This window comes from Ovis aries, chromosome 3, assembly GCF_016772045.2.
Source record: "Ovis aries strain OAR_USU_Benz2616 breed Rambouillet chromosome 3, ARS-UI_Ramb_v3.0, whole genome shotgun sequence".
In the NCBI taxonomy this organism is placed as follows: domain Eukaryota; kingdom Metazoa; phylum Chordata; class Mammalia; order Artiodactyla; family Bovidae; genus Ovis; species Ovis aries.
In genome coordinates this window covers 170,578,319-170,592,176 of record NC_056056.1, presented here as the reverse complement: position 1 = coordinate 170,592,176, position 13,858 = coordinate 170,578,319, and the positions used below count along the sequence as shown (strand labels likewise).

At 42.2% G+C, this 13,858-nt stretch overlaps 1 protein-coding gene and 1 pseudogene across 7 annotated transcripts in view; both read right to left on the bottom strand.

The window, feature by feature from the left end:
- Positions 1 to 644: 644 nt before the first annotated feature.
- Positions 645 to 3,148, bottom strand: LOC101121847 (BTB/POZ domain-containing protein KCTD3-like; annotated as a pseudogene).
- Positions 3,149 to 6,371: 3,223 nt separating this feature from the next.
- The window catches only part of ANO4 (anoctamin 4), a 454,665-nt gene continuing 447,178 nt past the window's right edge, over positions 6,372 to 13,858 (bottom strand). For all 7 annotated transcript variants that reach the window (XM_060413101.1, XM_060413102.1, XM_060413100.1 and 4 more), the window contains 3 exons: positions 12,220 to 12,325; positions 10,851 to 11,057; positions 6,372 to 7,139 (listed from right to left, as the gene is read on the bottom strand). In XM_060413101.1, the coding sequence (XP_060269084.1) occupies positions 10,866 to 11,057; positions 12,220 to 12,325 (298 nt within the window). In that variant the 3' untranslated portion in view covers positions 6,372 to 7,139; positions 10,851 to 10,865. The remainder of the gene's footprint in view (positions 7,140 to 10,850; positions 11,058 to 12,219; positions 12,326 to 13,858) is intronic.

Sequence of the window (13,858 nt, the reverse complement as noted above, 5' to 3'; positions counted from 1 at the left end):
CTGGGTACTCAAAGCTGTCTTTATTATTTTTACTTTGTTTGTTTAAGCACAGACAATTGCTCTAACTTTAAAGAACGTTTAAATGAACTTTTGACATTTAATATTGGTGATGTTTGCTAACATTTAAGAATTTTAGTAATGAGACTCAGGAAATGACCACAATTAAAATTATCTTAAAGGACTTACTGATACACCAAGCAATTTAATAGTGTTTTTGAATTACATGTGGTTTTTTTCATAAATATAGCACCTTATTAAATACCTGGTAAACCACTTTGCCATCACGGTAAGGGTTGGGAGACTAAGTTCCAAAGGGAATTTTTAATTTGCTTAATCAACATTAGGAATGCAAATTGTTGGTTTCCACACTCTAAGGAGATGCTTATCTACATGGGAACCATCTTTTTAAGACATAGTATGCTCTAAAGTCCACAAAGTAGATTAACATTGAAATAGACTCCTGCTTTACAAATAGTCTAGTAAATGTGCCTGTAAAACTAAAAAAAATTTCCAAATGATTGGAAGAAATATGGTTATTTTATCTCCTTACCCCAGGTATTTCTGATAAAAAGATACAAAATGAAGTCCAATCTTAATTTGTAAAGTTTTGATGTAAAAGGTAATGTATTGAAATCCAGTAAAGTTTAACTCTTGTCTGAATTAATGTAACAAATACTCACTTTGCTGAGTTTCCACAAGCTGTACTCTTGACCTGAAGCATCACTTTTTTGTGCTGAGGAGATAGAGTGATCTCTGTAGGAGATGGGGACGCAATACCAGGTGAGTCAGCTCCTCCATCAGACATACTTGGTGATGATGCCAGGTGGGGAACTTCCTTTCTTTCGAGGGATCCTCCTCGCTCAAATCCTTTCTTCTATAACTCTGTTTTCATTTTCATCTTCTGATGACCTTTTCTTGGATTCTAGAAAATCTTTGGCTATTTTATACATCTCTACTCCCCTATCTGAGCCTCTCAAACTTTTAAATTTCTGTTCCATGAGACTTTCTCTTAGACACATTCCGTTACCCTGTTGCCTGCTTTACTTCAGCTTGTATTGGACCCAAATTACTATTTTTAGGGGCAATGCTTTCTATATTTCTGTTGAAGTCTACAGTCTGGAAGTCTCTGTAATTGTGAAAGCTCTCAGTCCTCCTTGCTCTTGCTTACAAAGGACTTTCTCTGGTAAGGTCTCATGGAACCATAAGTAACTGCTTCATGGATGGTTTCATGGTACTGGAGCTGAAGACTAAAATCTGATATCCAACGATGGCTGTGATGAGCCACAGAAGTTGCCAGACTGATCTTAGGAGTAGTGCAGTGAGATGTGCATAGATCACACTGATCCAGTCTTTTGAGCCAATCTTCAGTTAGACCGCCTACATCCTTATGCTCGCTTTTGTTAACCGTATCCATGGTAGTGGTCATACCCCACACCTGAATGCGGCCGATTGTGTGACCTCTGAATAAGCAGCGCCTTGGCCTTGAGTCCGTCCTACTGGAGCTCTCGCATTCTCTCACTGTAAATGAGGATATTCCAGTATTGTTAACAGCTTGGATTTCACAGATTCTTTTTCCAGTATATGAGTCTTACATCTTGTTTTACAAATTTACAAATCTTACAGTCTGTTAATGAACAACTTTCTGGATAAGCACCTGTTGACCATCTCACTCTCTAAAAGGCTCTATATTGTTTCCAGAGGAAGAGCTTCCATGGCTTTCTGTCTCCTCCAGAGACAGTATCTTGAGTGATGTGGTTCATTCAAGACAACGCTAAATGATGCCATTTAGCCTTTCTTATAAGGCATGCCTAGTGCTTATGGACTCCCTCAGCTTTTGTTTGTTTGGGAAAGTCTTTATCCATTACTTAAGGGCAGCTCTTCCAGGTATAGAATTCTCAGCTGACAGTTTCTTCTTTCAGTGTTTTGAATATATCATTCCATTCTCTCCTGGCCTTCAAAGCTTCTGTGGGAAAAGCTGCTGATGTTATGAGTGTTCTTTTGTCTGTAGCTCCACTCTTTTCTTCCACTGTGTTCAAACTTCTTTTTAGCTTTCACTTGGACAATTTAATTATAATGTGTCTTGGTGTAGCCCTACTTGGGTTCACTTACGTGGGGACTTTTGGGCCTCATGAATTTGGGCATTCATTTCTTTTCCAAGATTGGGGAAGTTTTTAGTCACTATTGCTTCAAATATGCTTTCTTTCCCTTTCTCTTCTTCTGAAAGTCCCATAATGCCAATATTGTTTCTTTCAATTGTGTCCTATAAGTTATATATTCTTTTTTCACTCTTTACATTCTTTGTTTTCTATTATATTTGCTCCTCTGACTGGATTATTTCAAATGTTCTGTCTTCTAGGTCTTCTGCCAGATCAAGTCTGTTGACTTTTGAGTTCAACAGTTTGTGACAGTTTGACTTTTTAGTGATTGAGTTCAATCATTGTAATCTTTACCTCTAGGATTTCTGTCTGGCTTTTTTGATGGTTTCTATTTGTTGAACTTGTTTTGTTTGTCACTGTTTTCCTGATTGTTTACTTGTCTGCTGTATCTTATAGATCACCGGATTTCTTGAGGAGGATCATTCTAAAGTCCTTATCTGACAATTCATGTACCTCCATTCCTTTAGGTTCAGTTATTGGAAATTTATATCCTTTTGTGTCACATTTACACATTTACCTGATTTTTTTTTGATCCTTGATTCCTTATGTTGACATTTGTGCATTTTAGTAAAAAGTCTCTAATTCCAGACTTTTAAAATTTACTTTGGCACAGAAAGTTCTTTACCAGTTGGCTCATTTTGGGTTTCTTTGGATATCAGATTCTAGTCTTCAGCTCCAGTACCATGAAACCATCCATGAAGCAGTTACTTATGGTTCCATGAGACCTTACCAGAGAAAGTCCTTTGTAAGCAAGAGCAAGGAGGACTGAGAGCTTTCACAATTACAGAGACTTCCAGACTGTAAACTTCAACAGATATTACCATCTGTTTGATGGTCGTATCTTTGGACAGGTGGGACTTGCCATCAGGATGTATTTTCAGATGAGTCCACTGCTCAGGCTGGGGTCTGGGGTGGTACTTCTGGCTGAGAATGGTTAGATAGGACTTTTGGCTCTGCCCCCTTCCTAGGTAGGGCAGTAGGATGGGCTCCATGGTTGCCTGAGTTCTCTTGTCAGACTTACTAGATAATTGGAACTGGATGCTATTCTCCACAGGAGGCAGAACTATGAATTAGCTTCCTTTCCTCAGTAGGGCAGCAGGACAGGCTCCAGGGCCTGCGTAACTCATTGTCTGGGGATCTGAATCAGGCAGGTATGTGCACTGAATTATATGGCCAGATGAGGTCACTAGTTGTGCCCTGCAGACTGAAAAGCCACAGCCTGTGTTCTCTGTTCAGGCGTCACTGTAAGCAAGGTGGTTGGGTGGGCTGTACAGCTTCCAGTCTGCTCTGGCTAGCTTTCCTGGCCAGGCAAGCTAAATGCTGTGTATAGCAATGGGAGGGCAACAAATCAGTTTCCTGCCCAGGAAGAACAGGAGAATCATCCCCAAGGCTGGCAAGGCTCTTTGTGCTCTTGTCTCAAGTCAACCCATTCTCCAAGTTCCCTGGCCAAACAGGGCCCCTGGCTTGGCTTTGCAGCCTATCATCTCTGCCTGCCATACTCTCTACTTGAGTGTTGCTGAGCTATGCAGCTTCAGGTATTTTGGCCAGGTGGGCCAGGAGGTACAGTTACCAGTTGATAAAGGGATGGTTTAACTGCTCTGCCTGGGTGAAATGGAAAGGTCAGCTCCAAGCTGTTCTGGATCAGGTTTTCTGCTCAGGAGAGGCCAGATGCTATACTCAGTAATAGATGGGTGTATGAATTAGTTTCCCTGCTTTGATGGAGCCCAGAACACACCCACGCCCGGCAAGATTCTTTGTGGTTTTGACTCAATCTGACTTGGTCCTTCCAAAACCCGGGCCCTGTACTGACAGAATTTGCTTTGCAACGATCATAACAGCCTGCCATTCTCTGCTCAAGCAGAGCTATGTAGCTCTGTATTCCTGAGCTGTGTAGCTTCCAGGCTTTCTGGTCAGGAGGTACTTGGAACTGCACTCAGCAGTGGGCTAGGCTATGACTCAGCTCCTCTGCTGCAGTGGGGCAGACCAGACTCTCGGGATAGCAAGGCTCTTCATTTGAGGATCCAAATCAGGCAGACTCGCATCCCATAGGTTCCCCTGGTCATAGCTCAGCATGTGAGCAGATTCTCTGATTGGGACAACTAGTTGGACCCTGCAAGTAGGAACTTGGGTCTGCCAAGATGCAAATGCTGGTTCTTGCAAGCCACTATGCCTTCTCCATCATAATCATAATTTCAGTGATCAAGCCCCACAGATTTCCCCACAATTCCCGTGGAATGAGACCAGACTGGGGCTACCAAGAACTGACCCACAACACTGTGGAAGCTAGAGGTTCACTCTAGGCTCTCATTTCCCAATAGAGAAATGCTAGGCTCAGGGGAAGACCTCTTAATGGGGTGCTGTGCTGCCCTGGGGGAAGGGCAATGTGGGGTAGGGGTAGGAGCTTGCAAGAGCCAGCATTTGCATCTTGGCAGTCCCACCTGCATGTTCTAGGATTTTCTTAGTGATGTCTTACCCATAAATAATTGTTAATTTTTTTTCTAACAGGAGGGACAGGGAAGTCAGAAACTACCTATGTCTTTATGTCCTAACTCCTAACTACCTATATTATTACTCCTAACACTTGATTTCTTACAAAGTCCCTCAGAAATTCCCCTCTACAACTTTCTTTGCCTTTCTGCCTCTACAAACATCTTAAGATGTTCACTATGTCTTCCTTTACCAAAAACAGGGAAGATGAATAAGTGTATTCACTGTGCTGGTAGAAAAGAATGAAGGGAGAGATGGGAGGAGGAAAGAGAAGAGGTTTTATGTTAGAAACATTATCAAGAATTGTGATTGCCAGAGGCACTTGCGATAGCAAAAGCAGAATTCCATGGGGGAAAATATATTTCTGGCCAGAGAGTCTGAAGTTCAGTCTATGCTCAGACCAGGTATAAGCTGGTACTTACCAGATGGTTACTTCCTTATCCTGACCAGTGTGTTGCATGGTCCTCTGTGTAGTTCTGAATATTCACGGCCCATTGCAAACCCAAGAAGTTGTTCAGTTCCTTTCCCTGCCCCCACCACTCTTCCTGTTCCAAGGAACAGGAGAGAAGTTATGGCTAGGTCAAAAGCAGGGACCTTTTGGGCCATGATGCTCAAGGTAGAGCTTTAGGCATAACAAGCAAAAGCCACAGGACTGGGTCAGTAGAGCAAGTTGTCTGTTTGGAGCATCTCTGTATATTTCATCTTTTGAGACTTTCCATGGAAATTCCTCTGGCCAACATGTGAAATATTTCAGACTTCTTAACCATGATTGAAAACTCTGCCAGTGGCCTCTTGTTTTCAGTTCCCATACATATCCTTAGTTTAGGCTCTGGTAGGGTTAGTACAGTTGACCTTTGAATAATGCAGAGGCTGTGGGCGCCAATCTCTGTCCAGTCAGAAATCTGGATATAACTATACTGATGGCCCTCTATGTCCATGGTTCATGGATCCAACCAATAGCAGATATTATAGTACTATATTATATATTTATTGAAAAAAATCTGCTTATAAATGAACCCTCACAGCTTAAACCTGTGGTGTTCAAGGGTTAACTGCATTTCACTCCCAGCAACAGCAGGTCAGAAGGAATACTAGAAAGATAAAACTACTAAATGGCTGAAGTTCTAGCCTGCCCAAAGCCATGCTGACCAACTGTCCCCATCTAAGGGAACATTTAAGGATCTTGGGACCCCATCAGCTCAGGATTCCACAGCCAGAATGAGACAGTGTTGATGGATGAGGTGCACTCCCATTTCCCTGACTGGCACAAGCAAGGTGATATAATAATTCAAGGTCAGGTTCTGCAATCTTTGGAAGAAGAGTAATTATAACAATGAGCATTGCTTAGAAGTGCACTTCTCGACCTGCCCCTCATGGCCCATCCAGACAGTCCCTTTGCTAGGATTAGCAGAGCATACTAGCAGGCAGGGTAATCAAAAGCATTGTATGTATCATTGGTTGTATTCCATATTTCCTCCACAAAGTATGTCAGTGGCATTTTCTGTCCTCTTCTGAGTAATTTCTAATTAGTCAGCCTGGTACCCTAAGAAGACAGCATCGAGAAAGGTAGAAGAGGGGCCTTAGGAAGAAAAATGCAATCTCTCTGAAGGATGAAGTCATTTCTCAGGAGTGTTTGGGAGTGACAGACTTTCTTTAAAGATGACACTCTATGATTCCTCTTATTCTGTGAGAAGAAACGACAACAAAATTTCAGAAGACCCAGCTAAAAATATTCCATGTGCATAAATTTATTTTAAATTTTATTGCATCACATTATACAAGCATTAAACATGGCTTCACGTTGATGACTATTGAAATGTGAAAATCTGTCATTCGTGTCAGTACCTTTTAGCTATTTACAATTAAGGAAGTTCTATGTACTTTATATATCTCTGTATTTGTATGTACATATGTAAGAATATATGACTATACATATGTACACACAGAAATACATCTATGGCCATACACATAGCTATAGATATGTCATATATAATAATCTCCTCAGAAAGATCTGAAATTAAAAAAAGAAAAAGTTGTAAACAGGGTCTTGTTTGTGTTGTTTGATGACACGGAATTAGGACCATATGATGACATTCTAGGAATGTGTCCAGGTGTCCGAATACCCTTTTTAGCCCAGTGTCTGTAAAATTCACATGGGTTAGAATGCAAAAAAGATAGCAAACAGGCTGAAAAACAGGCCCAGTATACAAGTTCCCCTTGGTTTTAAAAACTTGAGAATGTAACTGCCCATGATGTGCATGCTTGCTTGGTCAAGAATGGTCTGTGGATAGATAGCATTTGTGTGCTGGGCTGCAATGTGACTTCACAGCAGTGTGGTTTCCCAGGCAGTCCTTTCAGGGTGCTGACCCCTCTGCTGCTGCCGACCTCGGCGACATGCACTGCGGTTGCATTATAGTCATTCACTTGAATGTGCTTTTGCACAGCCGGGAGAAGTAAACAAGTATTCAGGTCCTAGGCCTGGAAATGAACGATTATCTGGAAAAAAAGGAGAAAGTATTACGATTCTAAGTAGACATGATGGCTGAAAGGGCAGAATGTGCAATGGTCTATACTTGTTAGCATGAAATCAAAGATATTCAAGGAATCTATAATCCTGAACCAAGTCAGGTAGGGTATAAACATGACTGTGCCCCCTTTACAGATGAACAGATGGAGACACAGTCTGGAGGAAGGTGGCTTCCTGCCAACTGTTGGGAAAATAGAGATAAAGACTATGCTTTTAAGAAAAATTGAGAAATGGCCTCTTTGGGGAGAAAGGAAATCAAATGATGCGGCCAGAAGGAACTCCCAGCTCCCAAGCGTGAAGGGCCCTGCAGTGCAGAGTAGTCCTGGGGTGTGAGGTGGGGATAATCCACAGCAGCACCTCGGTCTCTGGACCCTGGAGCAGTTCTCTTCACTAATGTCTGCCTCCTACTCCAACTCAAGATGTCTGGATGGTCAGCCTTTCTCCTCTGAGAGCTGACCAGAGCCAGAGAAAAGGTGGTCAAAATGGTGCGTGGGCCAGGGGGTTGGAGCAAAGTATAGAATCCGAGAAGGCTAAAGCCAGATAGGCTCTTAAAGGATTGTTTAGTCCAACTCCTTTTTTCTTGCAAATGTGGAAACTGAATCCACAGGAATGCTCCAACTCAGGCCAGACAGAGAATGGAAAAGCCAGATCTGCAATCCCTGGGACTAGAACATGGTGCTCAGCCACAGTGCAAATCCCGTATAGTATTCTAGAGCACTTTGTTTTGTACATGTCTCACATATTTTGCCTTATTTGAGCTGTATATTAGTTCCACCAAATAAGCAGACTCAGAAAAATGTAATTTTCCTGAACTCACATAGCCAAATGACACCTGGGGAAAAAGGAAAAATTACTAAGTAGCAAAACATTTCTTGCCTTTAGTGAAGTCAAGGGCTACTTTTGGAATTGAGGGCAGAACCAGTGTTCAGCGTCTATGTTGTTGTTATTCAGGTGCTCAGTTGTGTCCGACTCTTTGTGACCCCTTGGACTGCAGCATGCCGGGCTTGTCCTTGACTATCTCCTAGAGCTTGCTCAAACTCATGTCTGTTGAGTCGGTGATGCCATCCAACCATCTCATCCTCTGTCGTCCCCTTCTCCTCCTGCCTTCAATCTTTCCCAGCATCACGGTCTTTTCTAATGAGTCGGTTCTTCGCACCAAGTGGCCAAAGTATTGGAGCTTCAGCATCAGTCCTTCCAATGAATATTCAGGACTGATTTCCTTTAGGATTGACTGGTTTCATCTCCTTGCAGTCCAAGGGACTCTCAAGAGTCTTCTCCAACACCGCAGTTCAAAAGCATCAGTTCTTCAGTGCTCAGCTTTCTTTATGGTCCAACTCTCACATCCATACATGACTACTGGAAAAACCATAGCCTTAACTAGACAGACCTTTGTTGGCAAAGTGATGTCTCTGCTTTTTAATATGCTGTTGAGGTTGGTCATAGCTTTTCTTCCAAGGAGCAAGCGTCTTTTAATATCATGGCTGTGGTCACTGTCCACAGTGATTTTGGAGCCCAAGAAAACAAAGTCTGTCACCTTTTCCAATCCTGTGGCCACTGCTGAGTTTTCCAAATTTGCTGGCATATTGAATGCAGCACTTTAATAGAACCATCTTTTAGGATTTGAAATAGCTCAGCTGGAATTCCATCACCTCCACTAGCTTTGTTCATAGAGATGCTTTCTAAGGCCCACTTAACTTTGCACTCCAGGACGTCTGGCTCTAGGTGAGTGATCGCACCATCGTGATTATCTGGGTCTTGATCTTTTTTGCATAGTTCTTCTGTGTATTCTTGCCACTCCTTTTTAATAGCTTCTGCTTCTGTTAGGTTCATACCATTTCTGTCCTTTACTGTGCCCATTTTTGCATGAAATGTTCCTTTGGTATCTCTAATTTTCTTGAAGAGATCTCTAGTCTTCCCCATTCTGTTGTTTTCCTCTATTTCTCTGCATGGTTCACTGAGGAAGGCTTTTTTATTTTTTTAATCTCTCCTTGCTATTCTTTGGAACTCTGCATTTTGATGGGTATATCTTTCCTTTTCTCCCTTGCCTTTTGCATCTCTTCTTTTCTCAGCTATTTGTAAGGCCTCCTCAGACAGCCATTTTGCCTTTCTTTTTCTTGGGGATGGTTCTGATCACCATCAGCATCCATATACCATTACTATCCGGTGGCCTGGGGCTAAGGGCATTCACCCCAAGTCCACGGTCATACCTGACTCACAATGAACTCCTGGACTATTAATACAGATCTGGATTGACAGAACTTTACTAATTTAACAACAAACATTTCTGCAGATATCTGCTATATTTTTACCTATGTGAAAAGCAAAAAAACATACTTTTTCCTGTTTATTTAATTTTTCTTTTGGAGGCCAAATTTTCAAAGTTAGTCTCCAAACAAGCGGAGAGAGAAAGGAAGGCAAAACAAATGCTGCACCATTAGCTTCATGGAGTATCAGAACTGAGGGCTCATCTTATCACTGAAGAAATTGAGCCCAGAAAAGCAAAGTGACTTGTCCAAGGACACATAGATAGTAATTGCCTTGCCAGAAAGGTTTCAGAAGAACTTTTGCATAAGATATGTGGGAACATCATGGAACTTTCTTAAGTGTAATGCACCTGACCTTTAAAAATGCACATTTAATTAATAAAGTCTTTATTGAATTTTTTACAATATTGCTTTTTTTTTTTTTTTTTGGCCACAATTTATGTGGGATCTTAGCTCCCTGAAAAGGAATGGAACCTGCATTCCTCGCATTGGCAGGTGAAGGTTTTAACCACTGGACTGCCAGGGAAGCCCCTAAATGTGAATTTATTTAATAGGTGCTGTGTGCTTAACACCGCACTGACAGTTGGAAGAATCGATTACAATCCATAGGCACTTTCCTAAAGATGCTTACAAATTGTGCTGGGGAAGCCTAATAACTGTTTGAAAATCACAAATTAATATCAATATCTGTCAATACATGTGGTACTGATGCAGTAACCGGAGGTGTTTATCAGGAGTGAGTCTCTGTGGGCTGATGAGTCTGGGGAAACCTTTTTAGAAGGTGTGGCGTGACATGGGTCAACCTGGGAAGAACTGATGCTTGGGTGATGGAGGGGAGGCCATTGTGGGTGAGATGAAAAGGTGATTTAATATCCCCAGGGTAATCTGCCCCTTCTTTCTGATGAAAGAGAACAGCCAGACTGGAGTGGATGTGGTAGTGGGGCAAGGTTATTTTGGGGGACACATAGGCCAACTTGTAAGGATCTTGGCTGCCAGGCCGGAGTATGACACAGAGGCAGAGAAGAGCTGCAGGAGTTGTGTGCAAAGGGAAGATTCAGTTAAATTAGCAATTAAAGTAAGAAACAAGCTGGTTTGGGAAGCTTCTAAAGGATTATTTACTACTGGGCTTCCCTAGTGGCTCAGTTGGTAAAGAACCTGCCTGCAATGCAGGAGACCTGGTTTCGATCCCTGGGTCAGGAAGATCCCCTGGAGAAGGAAATGGCAACCCACTCCAATACTCGTGCCTGGAGAATTCCATGGGCAGAGGAGCCTGGCTGGTGTGGTCCGTGGGATCACAAAGAGCTGGACATGACTGTGAAACTAACTTTAACTTTATTTTCATCCCTATCAAGCTCTGTTTCAAGGAGTTGAAAGCGCCCCTCCCAGCCAAGGAGAGATTTCAGACCGTGAACGTACCTCTCACCGACCTGCTCACGGCCACTCATTGTGGTGTGCTTTTCCATTTTTCTTCCTCTCCTTTCGTTCCTTCTGGAGACGCTCCAGTTCTGCTTCATACATCATCTCCTGAATCAAGTACTTCTCTCTTCTCATTCGATCCCTTAGATCTTTTGGGAGGTCTGGGATCAGATATGAAATGAGGTGCTTTATACAAAACACGAGGTGCTAAAAACACAGGGGAGAATACAGGAGAGTCAGGTCTACTGTGCAGCCTGAACTGAAGGAGCTCTGGGAGCTGGTCAAGATCAGGGATGTGGAGCCTCTGGAGTTTCTGGAAAGTGGGATGAAGCCAGGGGAGGTGTGTGTGAGGAGAGAAAGTCGCAGGGTAGGCGAGGACTGAACCTGGTGGGACGGCACCACATAGGAAATGAGGGTTCGGGAAAGAAGGTGGAGAAGCAATGGCCAGAGGATGCAAAGGAGGGCCAGAAGAAAGCGCCGTGGAGTCAGAGGGCCAGGTCTGAGTGCCAGCGCCACTGCCAGCACTTAAGATGGCTTACCTGAGGATAAGCCACTCTGAACCTCAACTCCTTCACCCACAAAATGGGCGTTGTTATGATAACTGGAAGAAAATATTTTAAAAGGCTCCATAGATGGCAAAATACTTTATTGTGGTGGTCTGGCACCAAACCTGCAGTATCTCTGAGGTATGCCTGTATAGGAACTTTTAGTCTGAGCCAAGAGGCAGCCTTCACTTGCATTAATCTGGCTTTAATATATGTAATGAGAGATGAAATTTCCATTTTGGGATACAGTTATGGGAATGCAAACTATTTTTAGTACAACTTTCTTAAAGACTAGGAGAAAATAGATGATGTAATTTTACTGACATGTAATACAGGCATAATCTACTAGGGAGATTATTCTTTATAAGTTCATAAGTAATGTCATGATGATGCACAACCAGAGGCTGCCACTTGTAACAGTCATTTCAGTGTTTTCTAAACACTGTCCCTGAACATCAGAAGCATCTTGGAGGACTGTGAAAAGCAAATTGCAGGCATGATGTATCAGAATCTCTGGGAGGTGGGGATGGAAAAATGGCAATTTTCCTGAATTTTAGGAACCACAGCCCTAGAATATTAAGCTTAGGACCAAAGATTCCGGACTTATCCATTAACAATCAACAGTGGACTTTCAAATATTTCTTAGAAAATTCAAGTACTTTAATTAAAGAGAAGAAAATGAGAAAAAGATTGCACAGTATTACTTATCCTGCTTCTAGACAATACATAATCACATTGAAAGTTCTTGTAACTTATATTCATCTGCTACTTCTATTTACTTCATTAGGTCAAAGGAAATCAAGGAATTGGGTGAGAAAAGTTACCTCAAACACAATGATAAAAGCCAGTCGGGCTGCTAGGACGTGCCAGAACTGTAGTGTGTAGCCGTAGGGCACCAGTGAATGAGGAGGGTCACGGTAGTCTCGGTATCTATAAACATACAGGAGAATCTTACATTCCAAATTATGATTTTCCTGCCTCCCACATCTCTTCTCCCTACTATGTAACCCTCATTCATGGGAGACAAGTATACAGAGTTTCTGTATACTAGACATCTGTGGTTTTGCATCTCTTCTTCTGGTGAAAGACTCTTCTTCTCTGGGGAATCATCCCTGTGGGCTGGGCAGGGTTTGCCTCTTCCCTGATCCCAGCTCAGAAGATGAATCAGACCTGGTCAGTGAAACTCATTACCAGGTCTTCTGCTAAGAATGATCACATAGTGAATTATTACTAAGTCCGCAGAAAGTAAGAGCCTGGAGCTTCCGGTGGGTATCACAGATGCGTGTGAAGCCAGCCTGCTTGAGAATGCAGTCAACAGAACAAAGCAGAGCCAGCACAAAGGCAGTCTCTTGCTGATGCTGCTGGAGGGCTGGAATCTAGTTGTTAATAATATTAATATCATCAACAACCTCCTGGTCACCTGAACCAATGGATTTCTGTTTAAGTCAGTTTATACTGGATTTCTGTCACTTGCCCCTACAGTCCTTCCTAATATATGCTCCACCTGTAACTTGTGAGTCATCAACTTCCATGAATATTATGAACTAAGTGCCAAGTCTTATCCTAGGAACTTAAATCCTTGTGGCTACACTTTATCCTTTACTATCCATTAGTACTATTACGTGGGAGAGCTAAGAAGTGACTGTCATCGCCTTAGTGTTTTCATGTGTTTTGAATGCTCTTTTCATTAGCTTCAGAAATGTGAAAAGAGCTAGAAATATTGGTTATTACAACAGGTCTGCTGTGCAGACATACCAGATTTCCTTTGTCTGGATAAAAATTATGATTGCCTAGGTTCTACAGGGCTCCCCTGGTGGCTCAGAGGTCAAAGCGTCTGCCTGCAATGCGGGAGACCTGGGTTAGATCCCTGGGTCAGGAAGATCCCCTGAAGAAGGAAATGGCAACCCACTCCAGTATTCTTGCCTGGAGAATCCCATGGATGGAGGAGCCTGGTAGGCTGCAGTCCGTGGGGTCGCAAAGAGTCAGACACAACTGAGCGACTTCACTTTCTTATAAGACAGTACCTAACTTAAGGTTGGCACTAATTTGTATATGAGGGTATAGGGCACTTCCTATGCAGAGCATCCTTGAAAAGTATCAGACTACAAAAATATGAGCTGTGATTATTACAATCATCAATACAATCATCTTAATTATTATTAGTGTCTATGGAGTGTTAGTAGTATTATACTATGATTATTTTGCCAATAAAGTGATATTTTTGATGAGTACTTGCCACTGAAATTAAGATTGAATCTGTTTTTCTCTGACAGCTTCACTAAGCATTATACCCTCCATGCTGCAGCAAATGGTGAAATTTCATTTTTTATGGCTGAGTAATATTTCATTGTGTGTATGTACACATGCATCTATCTTAATTGCATATCACATATTCATCCATCTTTTGATGGATGCTTAGGTTGATTCTATATTTTGGCTATTGTAGATAATACTACTATGAAC